This window comes from Hemiscyllium ocellatum, chromosome 28, assembly GCF_020745735.1.
Source record: "Hemiscyllium ocellatum isolate sHemOce1 chromosome 28, sHemOce1.pat.X.cur, whole genome shotgun sequence".
NCBI classification, from domain to species: Eukaryota; Metazoa; Chordata; class Chondrichthyes; order Orectolobiformes; family Hemiscylliidae; genus Hemiscyllium; species Hemiscyllium ocellatum.
Genome location: NC_083428.1, coordinates 29208980 through 29227724, shown reverse-complemented (window position 1 = coordinate 29227724; position 18745 = coordinate 29208980). Strand labels below are relative to the sequence as shown.

At 40.7% G+C, this 18745-nt stretch overlaps 2 protein-coding genes across 7 annotated transcripts in view; one reads left to right on the top strand and one right to left on the bottom strand.

The window, feature by feature from the left end:
• Positions 1-1356: 1356 nt before the first annotated feature.
• On the bottom strand, positions 1357-9418 carry lsm7 (LSM7 homolog, U6 small nuclear RNA and mRNA degradation associated). Of its 2 annotated transcripts, none has more exons than XM_060846032.1 (4): positions 9367-9418; positions 8661-8751; positions 7948-8019; positions 1357-2621 (listed from the first exon to the last, which is right to left on the bottom strand). In XM_060846032.1, the coding sequence occupies exons 1-4, from the start codon at positions 9367-9369 to the stop codon at positions 2479-2481; spliced, it is 309 nt and encodes a 102-aa protein (XP_060702015.1). In that variant the 5' UTR covers positions 9370-9418; the 3' UTR covers positions 1357-2478. The 2 variants fall into 2 exon arrangements, with proteins under 2 accessions (XP_060702015.1, XP_060702014.1); XM_060846031.1 differs by lacking the exon at positions 9367-9418 and adding an exon at positions 9109-9180.
• Positions 9320-18745, top strand: part of sppl2 (signal peptide peptidase-like 2) — a 55218-nt gene continuing 45792 nt past the window's right edge. For 4 of the 5 annotated variants that reach the window (XR_009646170.1, XM_060846029.1, XM_060846028.1 and 1 more), the window contains exons 1-4: positions 9320-9459; positions 10512-10631; positions 15645-15827; positions 18385-18474. Coding sequence is in view for 4 of the 5 variants with exons in the window: in XM_060846029.1 (XP_060702012.1) it covers positions 9349-9459; positions 10512-10631; positions 15645-15827; positions 18385-18474 (504 nt within the window). In the remaining variant the exon portion in view is untranslated. The remainder of the gene's footprint in view (positions 9460-10511; positions 10632-15644; positions 15828-18384; positions 18475-18745) is intronic. The other variant, XM_060846027.1, reaches the window with a different exon arrangement.

Genomic DNA, 18745 nt, shown 5'->3' with positions numbered 1-18745 from the left:
CATCAAAGAAGCGCTTCGTAGGAGGCTCCAGAGCACTGATGATGTCTCCTAGCCAGGGGACGAAACGTTTGCAACAAAAACTTCCAGCTCGGCGAACAGAACCACTACATCCTTTCAAGTTGGTCAGAGATATTGGGCAGGCAACATACCATGCAGGATTCTTGATCCTGCTTGCAAAGGATACTACCTATTCCCCTAACTATAGACTGCCCTACAGCTATCACTTGTCTTTTTGCTCCCCCCTCTTGAACGGTCTTCTGTACCATGGTACGGTGTTCAATTGGCTACTCCCCCCTACAGGTCCTGTTCGGACCTTTTTTTAATATATATTATCTCTACTCCCGATGAAGGGCTTTTGCCCGAAACGTCAATTTTCCTGCTCCTTGGATGCTGCCTGACCTGCTGTGCTTTTCCACTCTAATCTAGAATCTGGTTTCCAGCATCTGCAGTCCTTGTTTTTAACCTAATCCTTCCTGCAGTCCTTTTCCTCATCCCCACAGGGACCAAATATCTCATATCTGTTGGACAAGGTCAACACCTGAGAATTCCTGACTGCAAGAGCCTGCTACCTGCCTCACTTGCAGTCAGACCCTGCTGTCCCTGGCCACTGTCCAAATTTGAAGTACTTAATCCACCAGATATGATGGCCTCCTGCAGCAAAGCATCCTGAACAGCTTGGCTGGGAGCACAGTTCGTTCAGGAACACCAGAATGTTTTGGGGCCAATCGTCTTTCCAGTATTCAGGGCCTTCAGCTGTTTCTTGATATCACATGAAATGTAATGAGTTGGGTGAAATTTGTAACAGGGATGTCAGGAGATGACGAAGGAGATTTAATCATCCACTTAGCATTTCCAAATGCTTCAGCTTTGTCGATCTTCTGCCTACACTCAGCTATATTAGCTAATTCCTTTCCTGTCCTTTTTTTAAAAAAACAGATTTATAGAACCAGCGATTTACTATTTCATACCATTCATAAAATATCAATCACACTAGTGCACATTTACCTTGCATGTAAAGCAAAGTATAGCAAACTTGACAGGAATTGAGCACTGCATATCCAAACCTGTTCATACAATTTTGAACACCTTCAAGATTTTGTAGTAATTGTCTTGCTTTTTGCTGGATTTAAATTTTATTGGACTTTTCTAACTAATAGATTTGCTGAAAGGTGAGCTTCCAATAGATTGTTAATATTTCAACTTTACACATTAAATATTGACCTAATCACTGTCCATAAATCGACTGATTAGATCAAATATGGCATGTCTGATTTATAACAGTGGTTCTAAAGTTCTCAAGAAATAACTTTAAAAGATGAGCACAAATTTGTGGAAATGAACATTTAATTTGTACCCACTTGTAGTTTGCATTCATAAAATATTAAATTGTAGTCTTAAGTGAAATGACAAATACAAATATTTGTGAGAATGAATTCGAAAGATCTTTGCAACACAGTTAAAATTATGGATGTGAACCTATGCCTAAAACATAACCTTATCTGTCTCCTCAGCTGCAGGCAGAGCAGAGTTTTGTCTAGTATTGTATTTTTAAAAATTTAACAGCACTTCCAAATCTAGTTCATTTTAAAATGTCACAATGGATAATTGTTGCATCGCATTTTATAATAAAAAAAGGTACGAGAAGATTGAGCATAATCAATGCAAGAGGTAACTTTGCAATCTACGTTACTATCTTATACAGTACTGTTCTATTGAATCAAAGTCAAATAAAGCAGACCCAGCAGAAACTACTGGGAAAAAAAAAGTTTATTGTACAAGAAAGACTTTGTCATCCACATCCAGCTTCAAAAAGTAAACAAGGAAACTAATCCAATCTCTGAAGGGACTTATATTAAACCAATTTATATGCAGGGCTCCAACCTAAGCTATGTGATGTTATTCACAATCAAAAGGAATAACTGTTCAACACTGATTTCATTATATAAAAAAAAGGGTAAAAGTCGCTTCAGAAAATAAAACTCCAGAAACATGCTCAATTTAACACAATTTTAAATAAACAAATTAAGGAGTATAAAAATGCAGGTTTCTAAATCAGCTGGTTTTAAAAAAAAAACTAACCAACACTAGAGATTACTGCTGGGGAGATTCAGCTGAAGTCTGAAAGAAGTGACTACTTCCACTAGAATGATTCTAGTGACAGTTCAGCAGGTTTACTGGCACTGGTCAATTCCTAGAATCTTGTTCTATTGTGTTACAGACCGTTGCCATGTAGAAATGTACTGTGCCTGGCAATACCCTTGTGCAGTACAGCTAGTACTGCAATACAGGATGGTTGCATAGATGGCAATAAGTTCATAACTGATCTGCAAAAAGATTTTTAAAAAAAGGTGTAAAGACTTGCTTGCCATCTCACAAATCATAAATATCCTCCAGTGCTGCTGGTGATATTACAAGTGCCCATTTGGATAAAACCAACTAAATTGGAATCCTGAGATATTGTGATGATACATTTTCAAATTAACCATCTTGTTGTTGTATGAAAGGGTTTGGAATAGCCTCCATCCCATCCTGTGGGCAAATCAGAACAACTGATGTTCCTCTGCATACAACCAAGCCAAGCTGTCGCGTGTCTTCAGTCAATTTGTATTGGTCATCTGGATCTGAAATTAGTAAAGTTTGCAAAAAAATAAAATTAGACTTGAATTACATCACGTAAAACTACGTGGAACATGCTAAGTGGAATAAAAGAGAAGAAAACATTTGTATTTTAATTATACAATAAAGATTTACTTGAAGGACCAACTTATTTAGTATTGTGGACATTAAATTAAATCATGTCTCAAAATGGTATACAGCAAAATCTGGCACTTAGCTTTGGTAAATAGGGTTAAGGAGCATCCAAAGGGATTTAGTAAATACATTAAAAGGACAAAAGGGTAACTACGGAGAGAATAGGACCTCAAAAGAACAGCAAGGCAGCTTATGTGCGGAACTGCAAGAAATGGGGAAACAAGTATTTTGCATCAGTGTTTACTGTGGAGAAGGACATGGAAGATACAAAATGTGGGGAAGTAGATGGTGACATTTTGAAAAATGTCCATATAAGAGGTGGCGCTGCTGGATGTCTTAAAATGCATAAAAGCTGGATAAATCCCCAGGACCTGATCAGGTGTAACCTAGAACTCTGTGGGAAGCTAGAGAAGTGATTGCTGGGCCCCTTGCTGAGATAGTTGGATCATCGATAGCCAAAACATGGAGGTGCTGGAACACTGGGGGTTGGCTAACGCAGTGCCACTATTGAAGAAAAGGTGATAAAGGAAAAGCTAGGGAACAAAAGGCTGATGAGCCTGTCATAGGTGGTGGGCAAATTGTTGCTGAGGGAATTTTGGAGGAACAGGATTAACATATATCTGGATAGGCAAGGACTGATTAGGGATAGTCAGCATGGCTGTGTGTGCGGGAGATCTTGTCTCACTAACTTGATTGAGGTTTTTGAAATAGTAACGAAAAGGATTGAGGAGGGCAGAGCGATGGATGTGACCTATACGGACTTCAGTAAGGTTCCTCACAGTAGACTGGTTAGCAAGGTTAGATTACACGGAATATAGGAATAACTAGCCATTTGGATATAGAACCGGATCGAAGGTAGAAGACAGAGGATAATGGTGAAGGGTTGCTTTTCAGAGTGGAGGCCTGTGACCAGTGGCGAGCCACAAGGATCAGTGCTGGGTTCACTGCTTTTCATCATTTGTATAAATGTTTTGGATGTGAACATAAGAGGTATAGTTAGTAAGTCTGCAGATGACACCAAAATTGGAGGTGAAGTAGGTTGCTTCAGAGTACAACATGATCAAATGGGCTGAGGACCAGCAGATGGAATTTAATTTAGATAAAAGCAAGGTGCTGCATTTTGGCAAGGCAAATCAGGGCAGGACTTATACACTTAATGGTAAAGTCCTGGGGACTGTTGCTGAACAAAGATCTTGGAGTGCAAGTTCATAGCTCCAGGAAAGTGCAGTTTCAGGTAGTTAGGATAGTGAAGGTGTTTAGTATGCTTTCCTTTATTAGTCACAGCACTGAGTTTGAGAATTGGGAGGTTATGTTGCAGCTGTACAGGACATAGTATTCCAAAAGTGGCCTATCCAGTGTGCAATTCTGGTCTCCTTTCCACAGGAAGGATGCTGTGAAACATGGAAGGGTTCAGGGAAGATTCACAAAGATATTGCCAGGTTTGGAGAGTTTGAGCTATAAGGAAGAGGCTGAATAGACTGGGGCTGCTCTCCCTGGAGCGTCAGAGGTTTATAAAATCATGGGGGGCATGGATAGGGTAAATAGAACCAGGTCTTTTCTCTGGGTTGGGTGGGGTTGGAGGAAATAGTCTAGAACTAGAAGGCATAGGTTTGGGGTGAGAGGGGAAAATATTCATTAGGGATCTAAGGGACAACTTTTTTTGTGCAAAGGGTGGTGTGTGTTTGGAATGAGCTAGCACAGAAAATGGAGGTAGCTGGTACAATTACAACATTAAAAAAGGCATCTGGATGGGTACATGATTAAGAAGGGTTTAGAGGGATGTGGAGAAAGTGAGGACTGCAAATTCTGGGGATCAGAGCTTAAAAATGTGTTGCTGGAAAAGCGCAGCAGGTCAGGCAGCATCAAAAGGAGAAGGAGAATTGACATTTCAGGCATAAGCCCTTCTTCAGGATATGGGTCAAGTGCTGGCAAATGGGACTAGATTATCTAGTCATCATGGAGGAGTTGTACTGAAGGGTCTGTTTCCATGCTGTACATCTCTATGACTAAGTCACATAAGGAGACATCCAATCAGCTGACCAAAAGCTTGGTAAAAGTAGCAGGTTTTAGAGTGCCTTAAAAAGGAGGAAAGAGAGATAAGCAAACAAAGATGTAGGCAATGATTTCTAGAGCTTTGACACTGTAGGTATGGCCATCAGTGCTGGAACAACAAAAACAAAGGTAGCTCAAGTGGCCAGAATTAGAGTACAAATATCATAGGGTGTTATGGACTGAAGAAATTACTTAGAGTGAACAGAGAAATTAAGTGGCAGCCAAATTCTCATGAGTGAACACAATGCTACTGCCCAGATGAGATCTGGCATAAGTAAGGGCACAGTTAGCAGAATTTTGGATGTCAAATTTAAAGATGTCATAACATGAAAGGCCAGTGACATTTGCTGGAATGGTCAATTCTAGATTTAACAAAGACAGTGGCAGAAGGTTTCCGTATGTGAACTGAGGGAAGGACATTCTCAGGATGTTACAACTGGAAAGGAGGTCTAAGTGATGGCACACGTGTATGTTTCTGAGTTACGCTTCCAATCAAACATGAAAAGGCCAGTCAGATTTAGCCTCAGCTAGCAAGACAGGAATGGAGCTGGTGGCTAAGAAATGGAATTTGGAACATGGTCAAAATACAAACATTTTGGCATTTTCAACATATAAAGAGGAAATTTCCACTCATATTTAAAAAGAACAGGTTAAATTGACTTGGAGTGGGATTACTGAGAGTTCAGCAAGGTTGGGAAGGAGATGCTTGCTTTCTTTTTCCTAGTCAGTTGCCAGAGGACAAGGAGTTGAAAAGCTGGAAGAGAGCACAGAGTTTTAAAAGAAAAAGCGGCACTATAGGAGAACTAAGTTAATTAATCCTGAACCTTCAAATGACCTGGATGAACATACACAGCAAGTACCACTAGTTGCAGAAAACTGACTCACTGCACTGTATCCATGAGGCTGCAAGTCACACAGACCGCATGTTCAGAGAGGCAGTAAGAGTGCAGGTTAGAGGCATGCAGGCAGATAGGGAATTTTTGACTACCAGACAGTCCAAGAGAACCAGGAAGATGGTACAGGGGTTCCACTCAAGAAGCAGCTTTCAATTTTGATAATGGCAAGGTCAATGGGTTTTCAATGGTGTGTCGCAAGTGCCGAGCCTATGGCAACACGAGTGATCCAACTGTTTAAGAGGGAAGGAAGAAACAGGGGAACAGCAGCATTGATAGGAAATTCATTTGTCGGGAGAACAGAGGCATTTCTGCAGCTATACGTGATTCCAACGGTATATTTTGCTGCCAAAATGTTAGGATCAAGAATGTTGCAAAGTAATTGCAGGTCATTCCTCCTGAGGGTACCATCAGCCAGAGATCATGGTCCACCTTGGTATTTACTATATAGATATGAAAGGTGATGTAGTCTTACAGTCAGAATTTAAAAATCTAAAATAAAACGCAAGCAGGATTTCAAAAATAGTCAACTCCAGATTACAACCAGGACCAAACAAGTGAGTACAGAAGGAGGAGGATAAAATAGTGAGAAGCAATAACTTCATATACCTGGGACATTGGCTCTGGGTAAAATAGGTTCTGCTCAAGCCCAACAGATTGCACATGAACACAGCTGGGACTGAGTTCCTTGCAGGAGATTCTGTTTGCGCTGCTGGGGAAAGTTTAAGTTTACTATCCAGGAGTGTGCGAACCAGGACAGAATCTTAGTGGATGCACAAGATACTGGGAGAGACAAATAGTAGTGTACAGAATGACAAGTTAATATTTGGATTAAGGGAGAAATTATAACTGTGTGTACACAAACGAATGTAGTAAATAAGATTGGCAAGTTACAGGTGTATTGCCTCATCAAGTTATAATGCTATGGCAAATAAGACACTTGACAAAGGAAAGGCAGAACTAGGCACTAAGTGTCCCTGGCTACAGGGGATTCAAGAAAGATAGGAAAAAAAAGGAAAGCAATGGTCACCTTGACAAAGGACAGCAGCATGGGAGAAAGAAGCTTCAAGGGCAGAATTGATTTGGCGACAGAAAAGTGGCAAGGTGAGTCCATTACACTGCTTGGTATAATCTACAGACCAATTGCCGTGTGGACAACAAGGTGGCTCAGTGGTTAGCACTGCTGCCTCACAGTGCCAGGGACATGGGTTTGATTCCAGCCTCGGGCAACTGTCTGTGGAGTTTGCACATTCTCCCCATGTCTGTGTGGGTTTCCTCCGGGTGCTCCGATTTCCTCCCACAGTCCAAAGATGTGCAGTTCAGGTGGATTGGCCATGCTAAATTGCCCGTAGTGCTACATATATTAATCAGAGGGAAATGGGTCTTGGTGGGTTACTCTTCGGAGGACTTGTTGGACTAAAAGACCTGTTTCCACACTGCAGGGATTCTAATCTTATTAGTGGAAAGGATGTAGAGGAACAAATCAGCAAGGAAATTACAGAATGCTCCAAGCAAAGAATAGTTATAACAGGAAACTTCAAGTACTCCAATGTAGAATGGAATAGTAGTGTTAAGGACTGAGAAGGGCAAGCATTCTTAGTTTGCATTTAGAAGAACTTCCTACAGCAGTATATGTCCAGTGTAATAAAAAAGAAGGTACCACTGGACTTAGTTCTTAAGAAAGAGGTAGGCCAAATAGATCAAGTTTCAGTAGGAAATATTTAAAGGTACAGTGAGCATAAAGTTTGAGATGACTGTGGAAATGACAACGCAGATGAAGAATAACTAGCTAGAGAGAGAGCCAACTTCAATGGGGCAAGAACAGAGATGTGATGGTTAGGCTAGACCAAAAGGCTTGCGTGAAAAACTGCACATTAGCAATGGGCTACCTTAAAAAAAAAAGGGTTCAAACACTAGATATATTTCCTCAAGAAATGTAGGGCAAAAACAAAAAAAATTCTAGAGCTCCCTAGATGAAAATGATGATATAAAATAAGGAAAAGAAAAAAAGAAGTGTTTATGATAGGTATCAGGAAAAAAATACAATTGAAAATGCATTTAGAAGGGAGGATAAAAAGCAAGAGAAAGAGCAGTTACGCAAAAAGCCTAGCCAAAATCAAAATCATTATAATTTTAATCAGAAAAGTGAAAATCACTTTACAGAAACAGGAGTACAATCCATTTCAAAATTTTGTATCATGGATTACCCATCAAGAAAGATATTAAAACCAAGAACATATTTGGGACTTACCTCTCACATACTCTATTGTTCCATCCAATACAAGATTGAGAAGTGGATCAAATCCTTTTAAAATTCCACTGGCTGTCAAAGCACAGAAAGACATTTCACTAAATTTCAAGTTAACTCCAGCATCCGACATTTTGTACAAATCGAATCAAAACATACACTGCCTCAAGAAAGACTCTTGCTATCTTCCTTTCAAGGCTCAATCTTTCCAAAGTTGACTTCAGTAACAATTAATGAAAGACAGTTCTGAAACAGTACAGCTTAAGCTTTCAGTTAAAGTCATTTCATCTTACAATAATACAACTCTTCAGCAACTAAGCACACTTCCCAACTCATTCTCTTGGAGCTGAAGAGCTCACAATAGCTACTTTGAGTAGCTGAAATAAAAATTAAAAACCATTATTTAAAAAGGTAAACAGCCTACATTATTTCACAAGCAATGAAAATTCAATTTGTATCAGAGCTCTTTCGTTTTTCCCAGAGTCATACAGCACTTCGGTCCAGTCAGTCCGTGCCGACCATAACCCCGAACTCAACTAGTCCCAACAGCTTGCTCCTAGCCCGTATGCCTCCAAACCTTTCCCAAACTTAGCCATATTTGCCCAAACAGCCTGCCTACTTCCTTAGGGAAAAAAGACAGAATCATTCCAGCTGTTGCAGCCTCAGGTAAACGCCAACATTATGTTACTTATATAAACAAAATCAGCAAAGCGTACCTTCTCGTCCGCCTTGAAATTTCACACGGATTGTTTTGTCTATGTACTTGGAGAGGTCGAGAATGCTCTCCTTCTTTTTCTTCTCCTTATCCTGAATTCAAAGGAACAAAAAAAAGGCAAGGAAAGTTAGAATCCGGTTCTCGCAATCCCGAGTTTCTCGTGATCGGTCCCTAAGCCTCCGGTAACCCCACGTTTCCACGATTAACTAAACCACGATAACTAAACCACGATGCTCCCGCTCAGGATTGGGACAAGGCTTCGGGAAATTGAAAGAGGTCACACCAGCGATTTGGGGATTGGAACACAACCCGGGTTTGGGCCTCGAGTTTCACAAGCCCGATTGATTATTTGGACTGAGATAATAAATATAACCAGGGCCGGCCGCGGATTTCAATCTCAAACTCCAACAGCGAGGCCTGTACACGACAGTCCCCAAACACACACTCACCGCCATCATCGCGGCCACGACCTCTGACCTCCCAACCCCATGACCTTTAACCCCGACCGCCGACCCCAGTTCCTACTCAAACACTACACTCCCCTCCCCTCCCCCTCCCCCTCCCCCTCGGGCCGGGGCCGGGATGGTGTCGGTCCCTCGTCAAAACAGAAAATAATCGGCCGATCGCCGCCGGTTTTCATCAAGGTGGCCCTCTCACCCCCCCTATTTTCCTGAGTTTGGATTGTCCCGATGCTGAGTGGACGCTACCATTGTGGCGGCTGGAGGGGTCCAGCCTTCATCCGAAAGATGGCGCTGGGAGTGAGGCTGCTGCTGCTGCTGCTTGTCCTTCAGCTCAGTCAGGTATCAGCCCCGGGAGACTCTCACCCCGGGACCGGGACCGGGACCGGGCCGACAGCCTGTCCCACCCCGCCTCACACTACAACCTCCACCCACCCCCCCCCCCTCACATCCCATCCTCTCAGACAACCCCTTCACTCCCTCAAACTGACCGGCCCAGCGCCACACTCTCTCTCCAATCACCCCCCCCCCCCACGACATCTCTCATCTTCCCCCCCCCCGACAACTCCCCACAATCCAACGCCCCCTGCATCCCCATCCCTCGCAATACCCCCATCAATCCCTCCACTCCCTCCCGCAATCCTCCACCTCACCCCAACCCCCGCAAGCCCCCCACCTCCTGCAATCTCCCCCATGCCCCCCGCTATTCAGTCCCCCGTAATTCCCCATTCCCCGTCCAAATCCTATCCCATTCCTATTCATATCCAACTACTACCCCATCCCTGTTTGTCTCCAAATCCTCGCTGTAATCCTATTCCCCACAAACTTTGTCCCCCACCTAACACCCATGCCCTGACCCTTGGGGCCCCTTTCCACACAATCCTATATCCTGCCTGCTGAGCCCTCTCCCCTTCGCTGCAAATGTGTTGCTGGTCAAAGCACAGCAGGCCAGGCAGCATCTCAGGAATAGAGAATTCGACGTTTCGAGCATAAGCCCTTCATCTCTCCCCTTCGCACCCTGCCCCCTTATCTCTTCCCTGTGTCACTACGTGATGCAGTGTATGTGTAACTGCAATCACTCTCCTTCAAAAAGAACAGTCCCCTGTACCAGCTGTCAATTCCAATACGTGGTTCAAATGTGTCACTTGTGACAGAACATCCCCTTTCTGTAAATCTAGAAAACTTAGATCTCAGTTTGTTGTCAGTGAATTAAATAATTAACAATGATCAAAATGGAAATGAAGAGGGTAATTGGACACTTTGTTAGTCATCTTTTGCAAAATATGGTGTGTTAATTTAGGAGATGATTTATTTGTGGGTTTAGGTCTCGTGTGCTGGCATTGTTTATATGTTCCCAAGTTGCTTTACGATGCAGTTTACCCTGATGCATGCAGGTGCTGTCTGAGTATGGAATGGTCCACGTCCTATCCGATAAGGAACATGGAAATACAAAAGATTACTGCATCCAGTTTAATCCCTACTGGGCCTATTTGCCGCATGATCTCAGTAAGGCGGTAAGTGAATATCACAGAACATTTTTGCAAGTGCATTGCAGCAATGCTCATTTAGAATATGAGCAGTCATGCATATCTGGAACTCAGCCTGGCTTCTCATTCCAGGTAGGGTTCATATGCCTTTGAAAACCTCCCAAGGAGGGATGCTGGACAGGGAGTGTAACCTCTCAAAACCCAAAGCTGCAAGTAAAGCCTCGAATTGCACTATTCCATTTCCTGACTTAGAGCATTGCAGTCGAAGGTATGTCTGCAATGTCGGAATGGGCTTAGATGATTTGTAAGGAATAAAATCGTGTTTTGGGAATGGAAATGTAAAATATTTTGAGGTTTTTGCTTTTTAAAAAAATCAAAATTGAATGTAAAAAATATATAGATGTGCTGGTTATCTTTCCGTTCTCTGCTCTCACATTATAATGTTTCGAATATGCCAGTTGGTTGCCACCAGGAAGCAGCCTTGTTCTTTCACTGTATCGCCTCTGTTACCTGTCTGCTGACACATCAAATTAGTCTGATCTTCCATTTAGCATATTTCTGTGGTGATGATAAGCATCTGGGCTACCTGGGCCCAGTAGTTTTCAGCATGAAGCTGGATAGAAGAAGGAATGGGAAACCTCAGTAGTGTCCAGTTATCTCATGTGCTGGATGAGATTAGGTGTTCATTCAAGTGGATAGTTTATGCTTGAAGTATAAGCCAAATTAGGACTTACAATGATCAGTTGTTTATGACTTTCACTTCAATAAACCTAATTATGCTATAATTGCTTTGTGGCAATGTTCACAGTTTATGATATGTCCTTTTTATTGAAAAAATGTTCCATCTGCCAGTTTGCATTCTAGATATAAATGCCAACCTTTATGATGATGTACTATACCTGTTCATAATACTTCAATAATTTATGGACCTGGAATACCAAGATTCTTTTGACCTGCACTATTTCTAGCTTTTCATTATTTCAGTAAATACCTTGATCTTTCTTTTTTGTTTTGGTTTATAATGAATGGATAGTTTCATTCTTGCTTGCCAATATCAAAATCCACTTGGCACAGTTTTACCCATTCATTTCATCTACTCATTTCTTTGTAATATTATGTTATGACATGGAGACAGCCAGCCAAATCATCCCTATCCCTGTATCCGCAACACACAAAATTAAAATAGTCAATGACCCTCAATTGACCCCAATGGTTCCTAACCAGACTTTTTGAATAATCACAGTGTCAGACACTAGGTTTAAAGCTTAAGCAAAACATGTCACAATTTATTATTAATAATACAGTAGCTCTAGCAGAACAAATTCAAACCCCACAAGGTAATCTAATTAATATCAATGATTTAAACCTAATCTTCTTTGATTCTAGTCCCTCACTTAAAGACAGACAGACACAGTTAATAGATACATCAAAAAGAGGAAAAAATAAGAGTTGTAACTGGCCAGTTCATTGAAGCAGTCTCCACAATCTGGAACATCACAGGCACATGGGATTGTATTTTGCTCGATTTCTAAAGACATGGATGCATGCAGATATAGGCTCCGAGGAGTATTTATTTTAATTCTGATAACTATATAAAATTCTATTATCTGAGGTTTTAATGTGAGATGACAATCAGGAAACAATCAAATCATCCTGTAACTGTGGTAGCTAAAGTCCTTCTGACTTAAATACTGTTTAAAACCAGTTTGAACTCTGGTTTCTCTTTGTTGGACTGAATGTCTATGAGGCCTCTATTATCATAGAAATATCTGCCATGCTTTTGGGCGTAATGCCTCTCTGTGGTCCAAATGTTTATACAGCACTTTTAACAAGAATCAACCCACAATTAATTTTTAGACCTGGCCTCGTAAACCAGCGAAAGTTTATTTGCTTTTTCTTTTTATAAAATGCTGCTGCTCACAGTCCAACAATCACCTTCAGCTCTCAGGTGTCAGCTTTCAGCTCACAGCTTCAAACCTATAATGTTAAATAAAAGCAGGTCTCGACAATTAACCTTCTATCTTCAATGTTGTCTATACTTGGTTGATCAGAAAATTCAGTTATTTGGCTTTGTCTGACCACCTCTTATTTGACAAAAAACAGTTGTTTAGTTTATCGTGGTTGAGTTATAATTCATCCCTTTGAAGGCAGCCTTACATAAGTCTAACATCTGAATAGCAGCTACTCGTTTCTCCACTATAAACACTGGGTAGAACTCAATCACATTCTGATTGCCATTAGATAAATGTTTGTGCTGTTAGACTGTTAACTAAAATCTGGTTTTACTGAATCCAAATTGCCTTGAATCCATTTTGCTGCAGAAAACTGCTGTAATTACAATTGTGAAATTTTGACATGCTACTCTACTTATTCCAAGCTATGTGTGGCTATCACTTGTACAACCTACCAGAAGGCCTAGACGCAACACTTTAGTCATGAACACTTTTCTATTTGTCAAATCTAGTCATAAAGTCTCCACTGCTTGCTTATCCCTCATTATATTAGATTAGATTAGATTACTTACAGTGTGGAAACAGACCCTTCGGCCCAACAAGTCCACACCAATCCGAAGAAGCGCTATCCACCCATACCCCTCCATTTACCCCTTTACCTAACACTATGGGCAATTTAGCACATCTTTGGACTGTGGGAGGAAACCGGAGCACCCGGAGGAAACCCACGCAGACACGGGGAGAATGTGCAAACTCCACACAGTCAGTCGTCTGAATCGGGAATTGAACCCGGTTCTCTGGCGCTGTGAAGCAGCAGTGCTAACCACTGTGCCACCGTGCCGCCCATGCTTTCTGATTATTTGAACCATTTTGTCTATAATCTCTAAGGCACTCCTCCTCCTCCTCTAGTATTTGCCGATCATTTCCGTAGACATTAAATACCCAGGTTATAATTCCTAATCCAGACTATTTTGCAGCCATGAATCACTAATTGCTACCACGCTACATCTCCAAATGTAACGTGTACCCACAGTTCATTCACTTTGTTCCCTGTAGTGGCTTACAGAGGTTACAGAGATGGGGAGAGGCATGACCGTAGAGGGATTTGAAAATAAGTACAGCATTTTTTTTTCCTTAGTGTTGACACACTGGGAAGCAAGCAGCAGGGCAGTGGGTGAATGGAACTTGACGTAAATTTAGATACAGTGACAGAGTTCTGGGATGAGTGTAAACTTATGTTCAGTGGAAGATGGGAGGCCAAGGAAGAGTCAAATCCAGAAATAACAAAGACATGGATGAGAGCTCCAGCAGCAGATGACTAAATCTGAGTTAAATTCAGGTGATGTTGCTGAGATGGCAGTGGGTAGTCTTGGCGATAGAGGGGGTATGTACTTGAAAGCTCATTCCAGGATTGAATACAATACCCAAACCTGGCTTAAGCTTGGCGGAACCAGGAAGTGGGAATGAAATAATGTTTGGAAGTGCTGTTTATAGTGGAGAACAAAGACCATGGCTTCAGTCTTCTTTCTGTTTAGTTTCATTGCAATGCTAGATATCAGATGCACAGTGTGATAAATCAGACAGAAAAATATCAGAGTCTAAATTGTGGAGTCAGCTAATTTCAGTGGGAGCAACCGTTGAGGTGTTAAGTTCACTTTGGCATTTTGTGAAAATGAGCCAACCTTGTCCTTTATTATTTAGTGAACTTCTGGGCAGAAGTAGAGTATGTGGGGTCTTGTGTTGGGACAGGATCAAACTAGAATTAAACTTAGTTACAGTGATATCCACAATGAAATTGTTTGTGAAACTCATTGCTTCCTTAGACGCTCTGACTATGTGGTCAAATTCCAACCCCCACCTCAATTTACAAGTTTGATGACAATATCACTGTTGTAGGTCAGATCTCAAACAACGATGAGACACAATACAGGAAAGAGAATGAGTGCTAGTTGCATGGTGTAAAGACAACCATCTCTCCCTCAATGTCAGTAAAAAAAAAACGGAGCTAGTCATTGATTTTAGGAAGGTTGGTTGAGAGCATCGAGTTCTTGGGAGTGATGTTTACAACAATCTGTCTGGTCCATCAACGTTGACGTGACAGTCAAGAAAACACAACAACATCTCTACTTTCTCAGGAGACTAAGGAAATTCAGCATGTCCCCAAGGACTCTTGCAGACTTTTAAAGATGCACCATAGAAAGCATCCTATCTAGATGCATCACAGCATGGTATAGCATTAACTCTTTGAAGACTGCAAGAATCTGCAAAGAGTCGTGAACATAGCCCAGTCCATCACGCAAACCAGCCTTCCATCCAGTGACTCCACCTATACTTCCCACTGCCTCAGGAAAGCAACCGACATAATCAAAGACCCCTCCCACCCTGGTTATACTCTCTTCCACACTCTTCCATCAGGCAGAAGATGTAAACATTTGAATATATTTATAAACAGATTCAAGTACAGCTTCTTTCCCGCTGTTATCAGACTTTGGATGGACCTCTGAAATATAAATTCTCATATCCCTGCAGCTGTGACACTGTGTTCTGCACTCTGTTCTGTTATCCTAATGCACTCTATATGATATGCCTGTATAAGCACACAAAACAACACTTTTCACTGTATCATGGTACATTTGATAACAATAAATTAAACAATAAAGCAGTTTAGTAGGCTCACATGTGAAGAACAACTATTTGAGCAAAGTGCCAATAGTATCTAGTTTCCATAGGAATATGTCCCTGACGAAGAGTCACTGCCTTAAAAAGTGAAGGACACAATTGCCAGAGATTGTCCTTTATAAACTTTTTTTGTCAATGCATAGTGTAACATGTTATGATTCTATTGCATTTAGCATGAGAAATTAGTCTATATGCTTCACTTTTTTGTATTGTGTACATTGGCAGTGTTTTTAAATACGTAATATTTAATTTAAGTACTAAGTTCAAAGACTGCAAAGTTCCAGTTGTACCTGAAAGTTTTGTTTATATGCATTTTGTCATCTAAAATTTTGATTTACTCAAAGTAATTATGAAAATATCTCACCCAGTCAATTTAAACTACACCTAAAATTATATTATTCCCTCTTAGTCTCTCTTGCAGCTCCAGGACCTGACATCCTCTGACCTGTGCACACCTTCAGATGTGCCCTCACAAGGATTTAGCAATAGAATTGCCATGGTGATGCGTGGGAACTGTACATTCTATGAGAAAGTAAGGCTTGCTCAGATCAATGGAGCCAAAGGGTTGCTCATTGTCAGCAGGCAGAGTCTGGTAAGAAACATTGGACAGAATTTTTTCTGGTTTAGCTGGTTTTGGCTATATTTGTGACTTTACACCAGTGTTAGCTAAGGTTGTACTAGAGGCTGAATGTAGCTACCATTCCTGTTGGCTGTTGTGTTATATAAGTCTAGCAAAATTCACTCTAACAATATGAAACGTGGATGAAGCATGGACAGGTTAGGCTAAATGACTTTTTGTATGTATATCCTATGTAATTTATGCAGCAGTTTCATATAGTGAGACCCACAAACAGGCATAGTGTGAAGCTGAGACTCTCAGCAGACTTATCATAAAGTCATAGAGATGTATGATGTATTACCTGCTCCAAATGTTGATCTGCTGTACATGACTTAAATACAACAGGCTTAAGTTTTTTTTTGACAACATTCATAATATGATAGTGACTAAATTCAGCTATCTTGAAAGATACTTCAATGGTACCATAGACAGGTTGGCAATAATTTTCTCTGTGATGTTGCTGTGCTTTCTATGCACGAGTGTTTTCTTGAGCCCCACCATATTGACTTAATGATTCTTGCCCTTATCCTTTGTGGGCCATTGCTGTATCCCAACCTTGTTGATCGCTACCAACTGAATCTCTCTGCATAATGCCCAGACCTCTTCTGAATACTGGACCTTTACTCCTACTTCTTTTGCTCTACTATCAGACTGTGTACTTTCAGTTACCCACTTGTTCCTGCATCCTTTGCTTCCAGCATTTCCTTTTATCTGTGCTTTCAGCATTTCTGCACCTTCCATACGGTTCACCAATCAAGCTTTGTAGCCATCATCTTGCCACCTCCTAAAGTGTGTACAGATCTCTGTGAATGTAAGGGATGTTACTGAAATGTCACATGCCATTCTCTATCTGTCTCAGAAAACTAAAGCTCTTTGTTTTCTGTACAGGCTCTATGGTGTACTTTTATCCAGGGAAGCTGTTGTGTCTTCCTGGTAGCAATGGTAATATTGGTCATGAGTATAAATTGCATTGACCTACCTTACAGTTGTTTACTTCAAAATTAATGGATGTTGAATTATTTTCTCAGAATTTTAAATATTTCATTACAGAATTTATAACATCTGAGCATTGATCATTTGCAACTTTTATTTTTGATCAAAAAACCCCAAACATTAGTAATGTATTAATGAATATATATAATATGTCATTTGCAAACAAAATACAATTTTCAAAGAAGAATATAATTCTTACAATGCATTAAACATGTAGAGACCAATCAATAATCATTGTTTCCCTTTTGGGGTGTAACTCATTTGTAGAGTGTGTGAGTTGTTAAACATCCAGACTTTGGAAGCTGTGCCTTCCTTCAGGTGAATACTCCAGATGTGGGACAAAGGTTGCAGTATAAAAGGGTTTAATTGAAAGCTACCTAAAGCTCACTAAAACTCTTGCACGTACCTGTGCTTCAGTCCAACTAAACCACTTTCTGCTGTTGCTCTGAAGAGTCAACACTTAGGCTTGAAATTGTCAATGTAAACAGCTTTCTCACCACTGCAGTTGTAGGCTATGGACAATAGGTGGTTCAGTCAACTAATTACAATTTCTGTAGCCCAGCCATGTCTGCCTTTTTGTCTGCTGTTTGGGATATTTTGTTTTTTTCACAAACTTTTTTCTGTTGATCTTATTTATATAATTTGACTTTACTTTTGCTCTTTCCTGTTTTCAATCATTTGTTCACTTCGTTCCATGCTTACCTAATTTAAGATCATTCACTGTTTTAATGGGGCCTACTGTTTCCTGTTTATTAGCCCCAGCCTTGCCCTTTCCTTTCAGGCTCTTCCCCTCTCTCAGGTAAGTACTTTTAGTTGTTTACCTGGCAAGTTCTAAGTGTTTTTTCCTGACTACTTGTGGTGAAATTTTCCTTAATTTCCTGACTCATGGCTCCTCAACATTATTTCCTGCTTTGTTTTCTAGCCTGATCCAAAGGCTTATATCTGGATGATCTTCCTAATCTAATAATGTGATCTCTGATTTAATTCCTCTGTTTTTGCGTCTGTGGTAGGGTTGTCATTCTCTTCTTATTTTGTTTTGGGTCCTCAACCCACAAGGATTTTCTGGTTGTTTGATGTTCTTCCTTACTTGAGTACAATAGGTTACTTCCTGCTCTGCTGAAAATAGCCCACTAAGTCTGCTTGTAGGGGTTTTGATACCTTGCTTGTATAACTTTGCTTTTTGTGACTCCAGTCATTGGATTTTTCAATAGTCTCAATATCTTTTAGAAATAGCACTAATTATTCTCTTAATAGCCTCATAAGCAGTACCACAGGAAATCCACTTGTAAATGTAATAAATGGTCTCTCTGTTATCCCACAGATTATCATTGCCTATTAGTGAATTTAAATGACACGATGGCCTTAGATTAAAAACCATGTACTGTTTATTCAGATACTGCCTCAGGATTTTTACTGTCTCCTCTTACATTCTTCAAAACTGTTCAATAAATGCATAATGAAACAGTGGGATTAAAGACACATCAATGTAAACTGCTGTGTTTGATGACTGTATGATTGTTTCTGTTTTGCTGCGCAGGTGCCTCCAGGTGGAAACGGGAGTCAGTATGAGGAAATTGATATTCCCGTTGCGCTCCTCAGTTACGATGACATGCTTGATATATCAAAGGTAAAGCTTCTCATGTGTCCCTGTTCGTGGGTGGGGTGCTTTTAGAGATATTTACTCCAGTTCAGGGTGGATCAAACACTGCAGCTTTCACTTAAATAGAGCGGTAGAAGTGAGTGAGGGAAAAGAAAGAAGCACGTGAAATCTGGTAGTCCACAATCCCCAATCCCCAAACGTGGTTGATACTGAATAACTTGTTTTGAAGTAATATGTTTTTTAAGCTGTTTTTACAGTCTTTTTGTTTTGCTGCTCCTTCTATACCAATGGCACTAGT

Bases quoted from the DNA above. Each gene is read 5' to 3' on its own strand.
- lsm7 (XM_060846031.1), bottom strand. The intron at 8,020-8,660 runs GTACGCTTTGCT...GTGCTTTGACAG, and splicing joins ATTTCAAGGCGGACGAGAAG to CCAGTGGAATTTTAAAAGGA. The intron at 2,622-7,947 runs GTAAGTCCCAAA...TACTAATTTCAG, and splicing joins AACAATAGAGTATGTGAGAG to ATCCAGATGACCAATACAAA.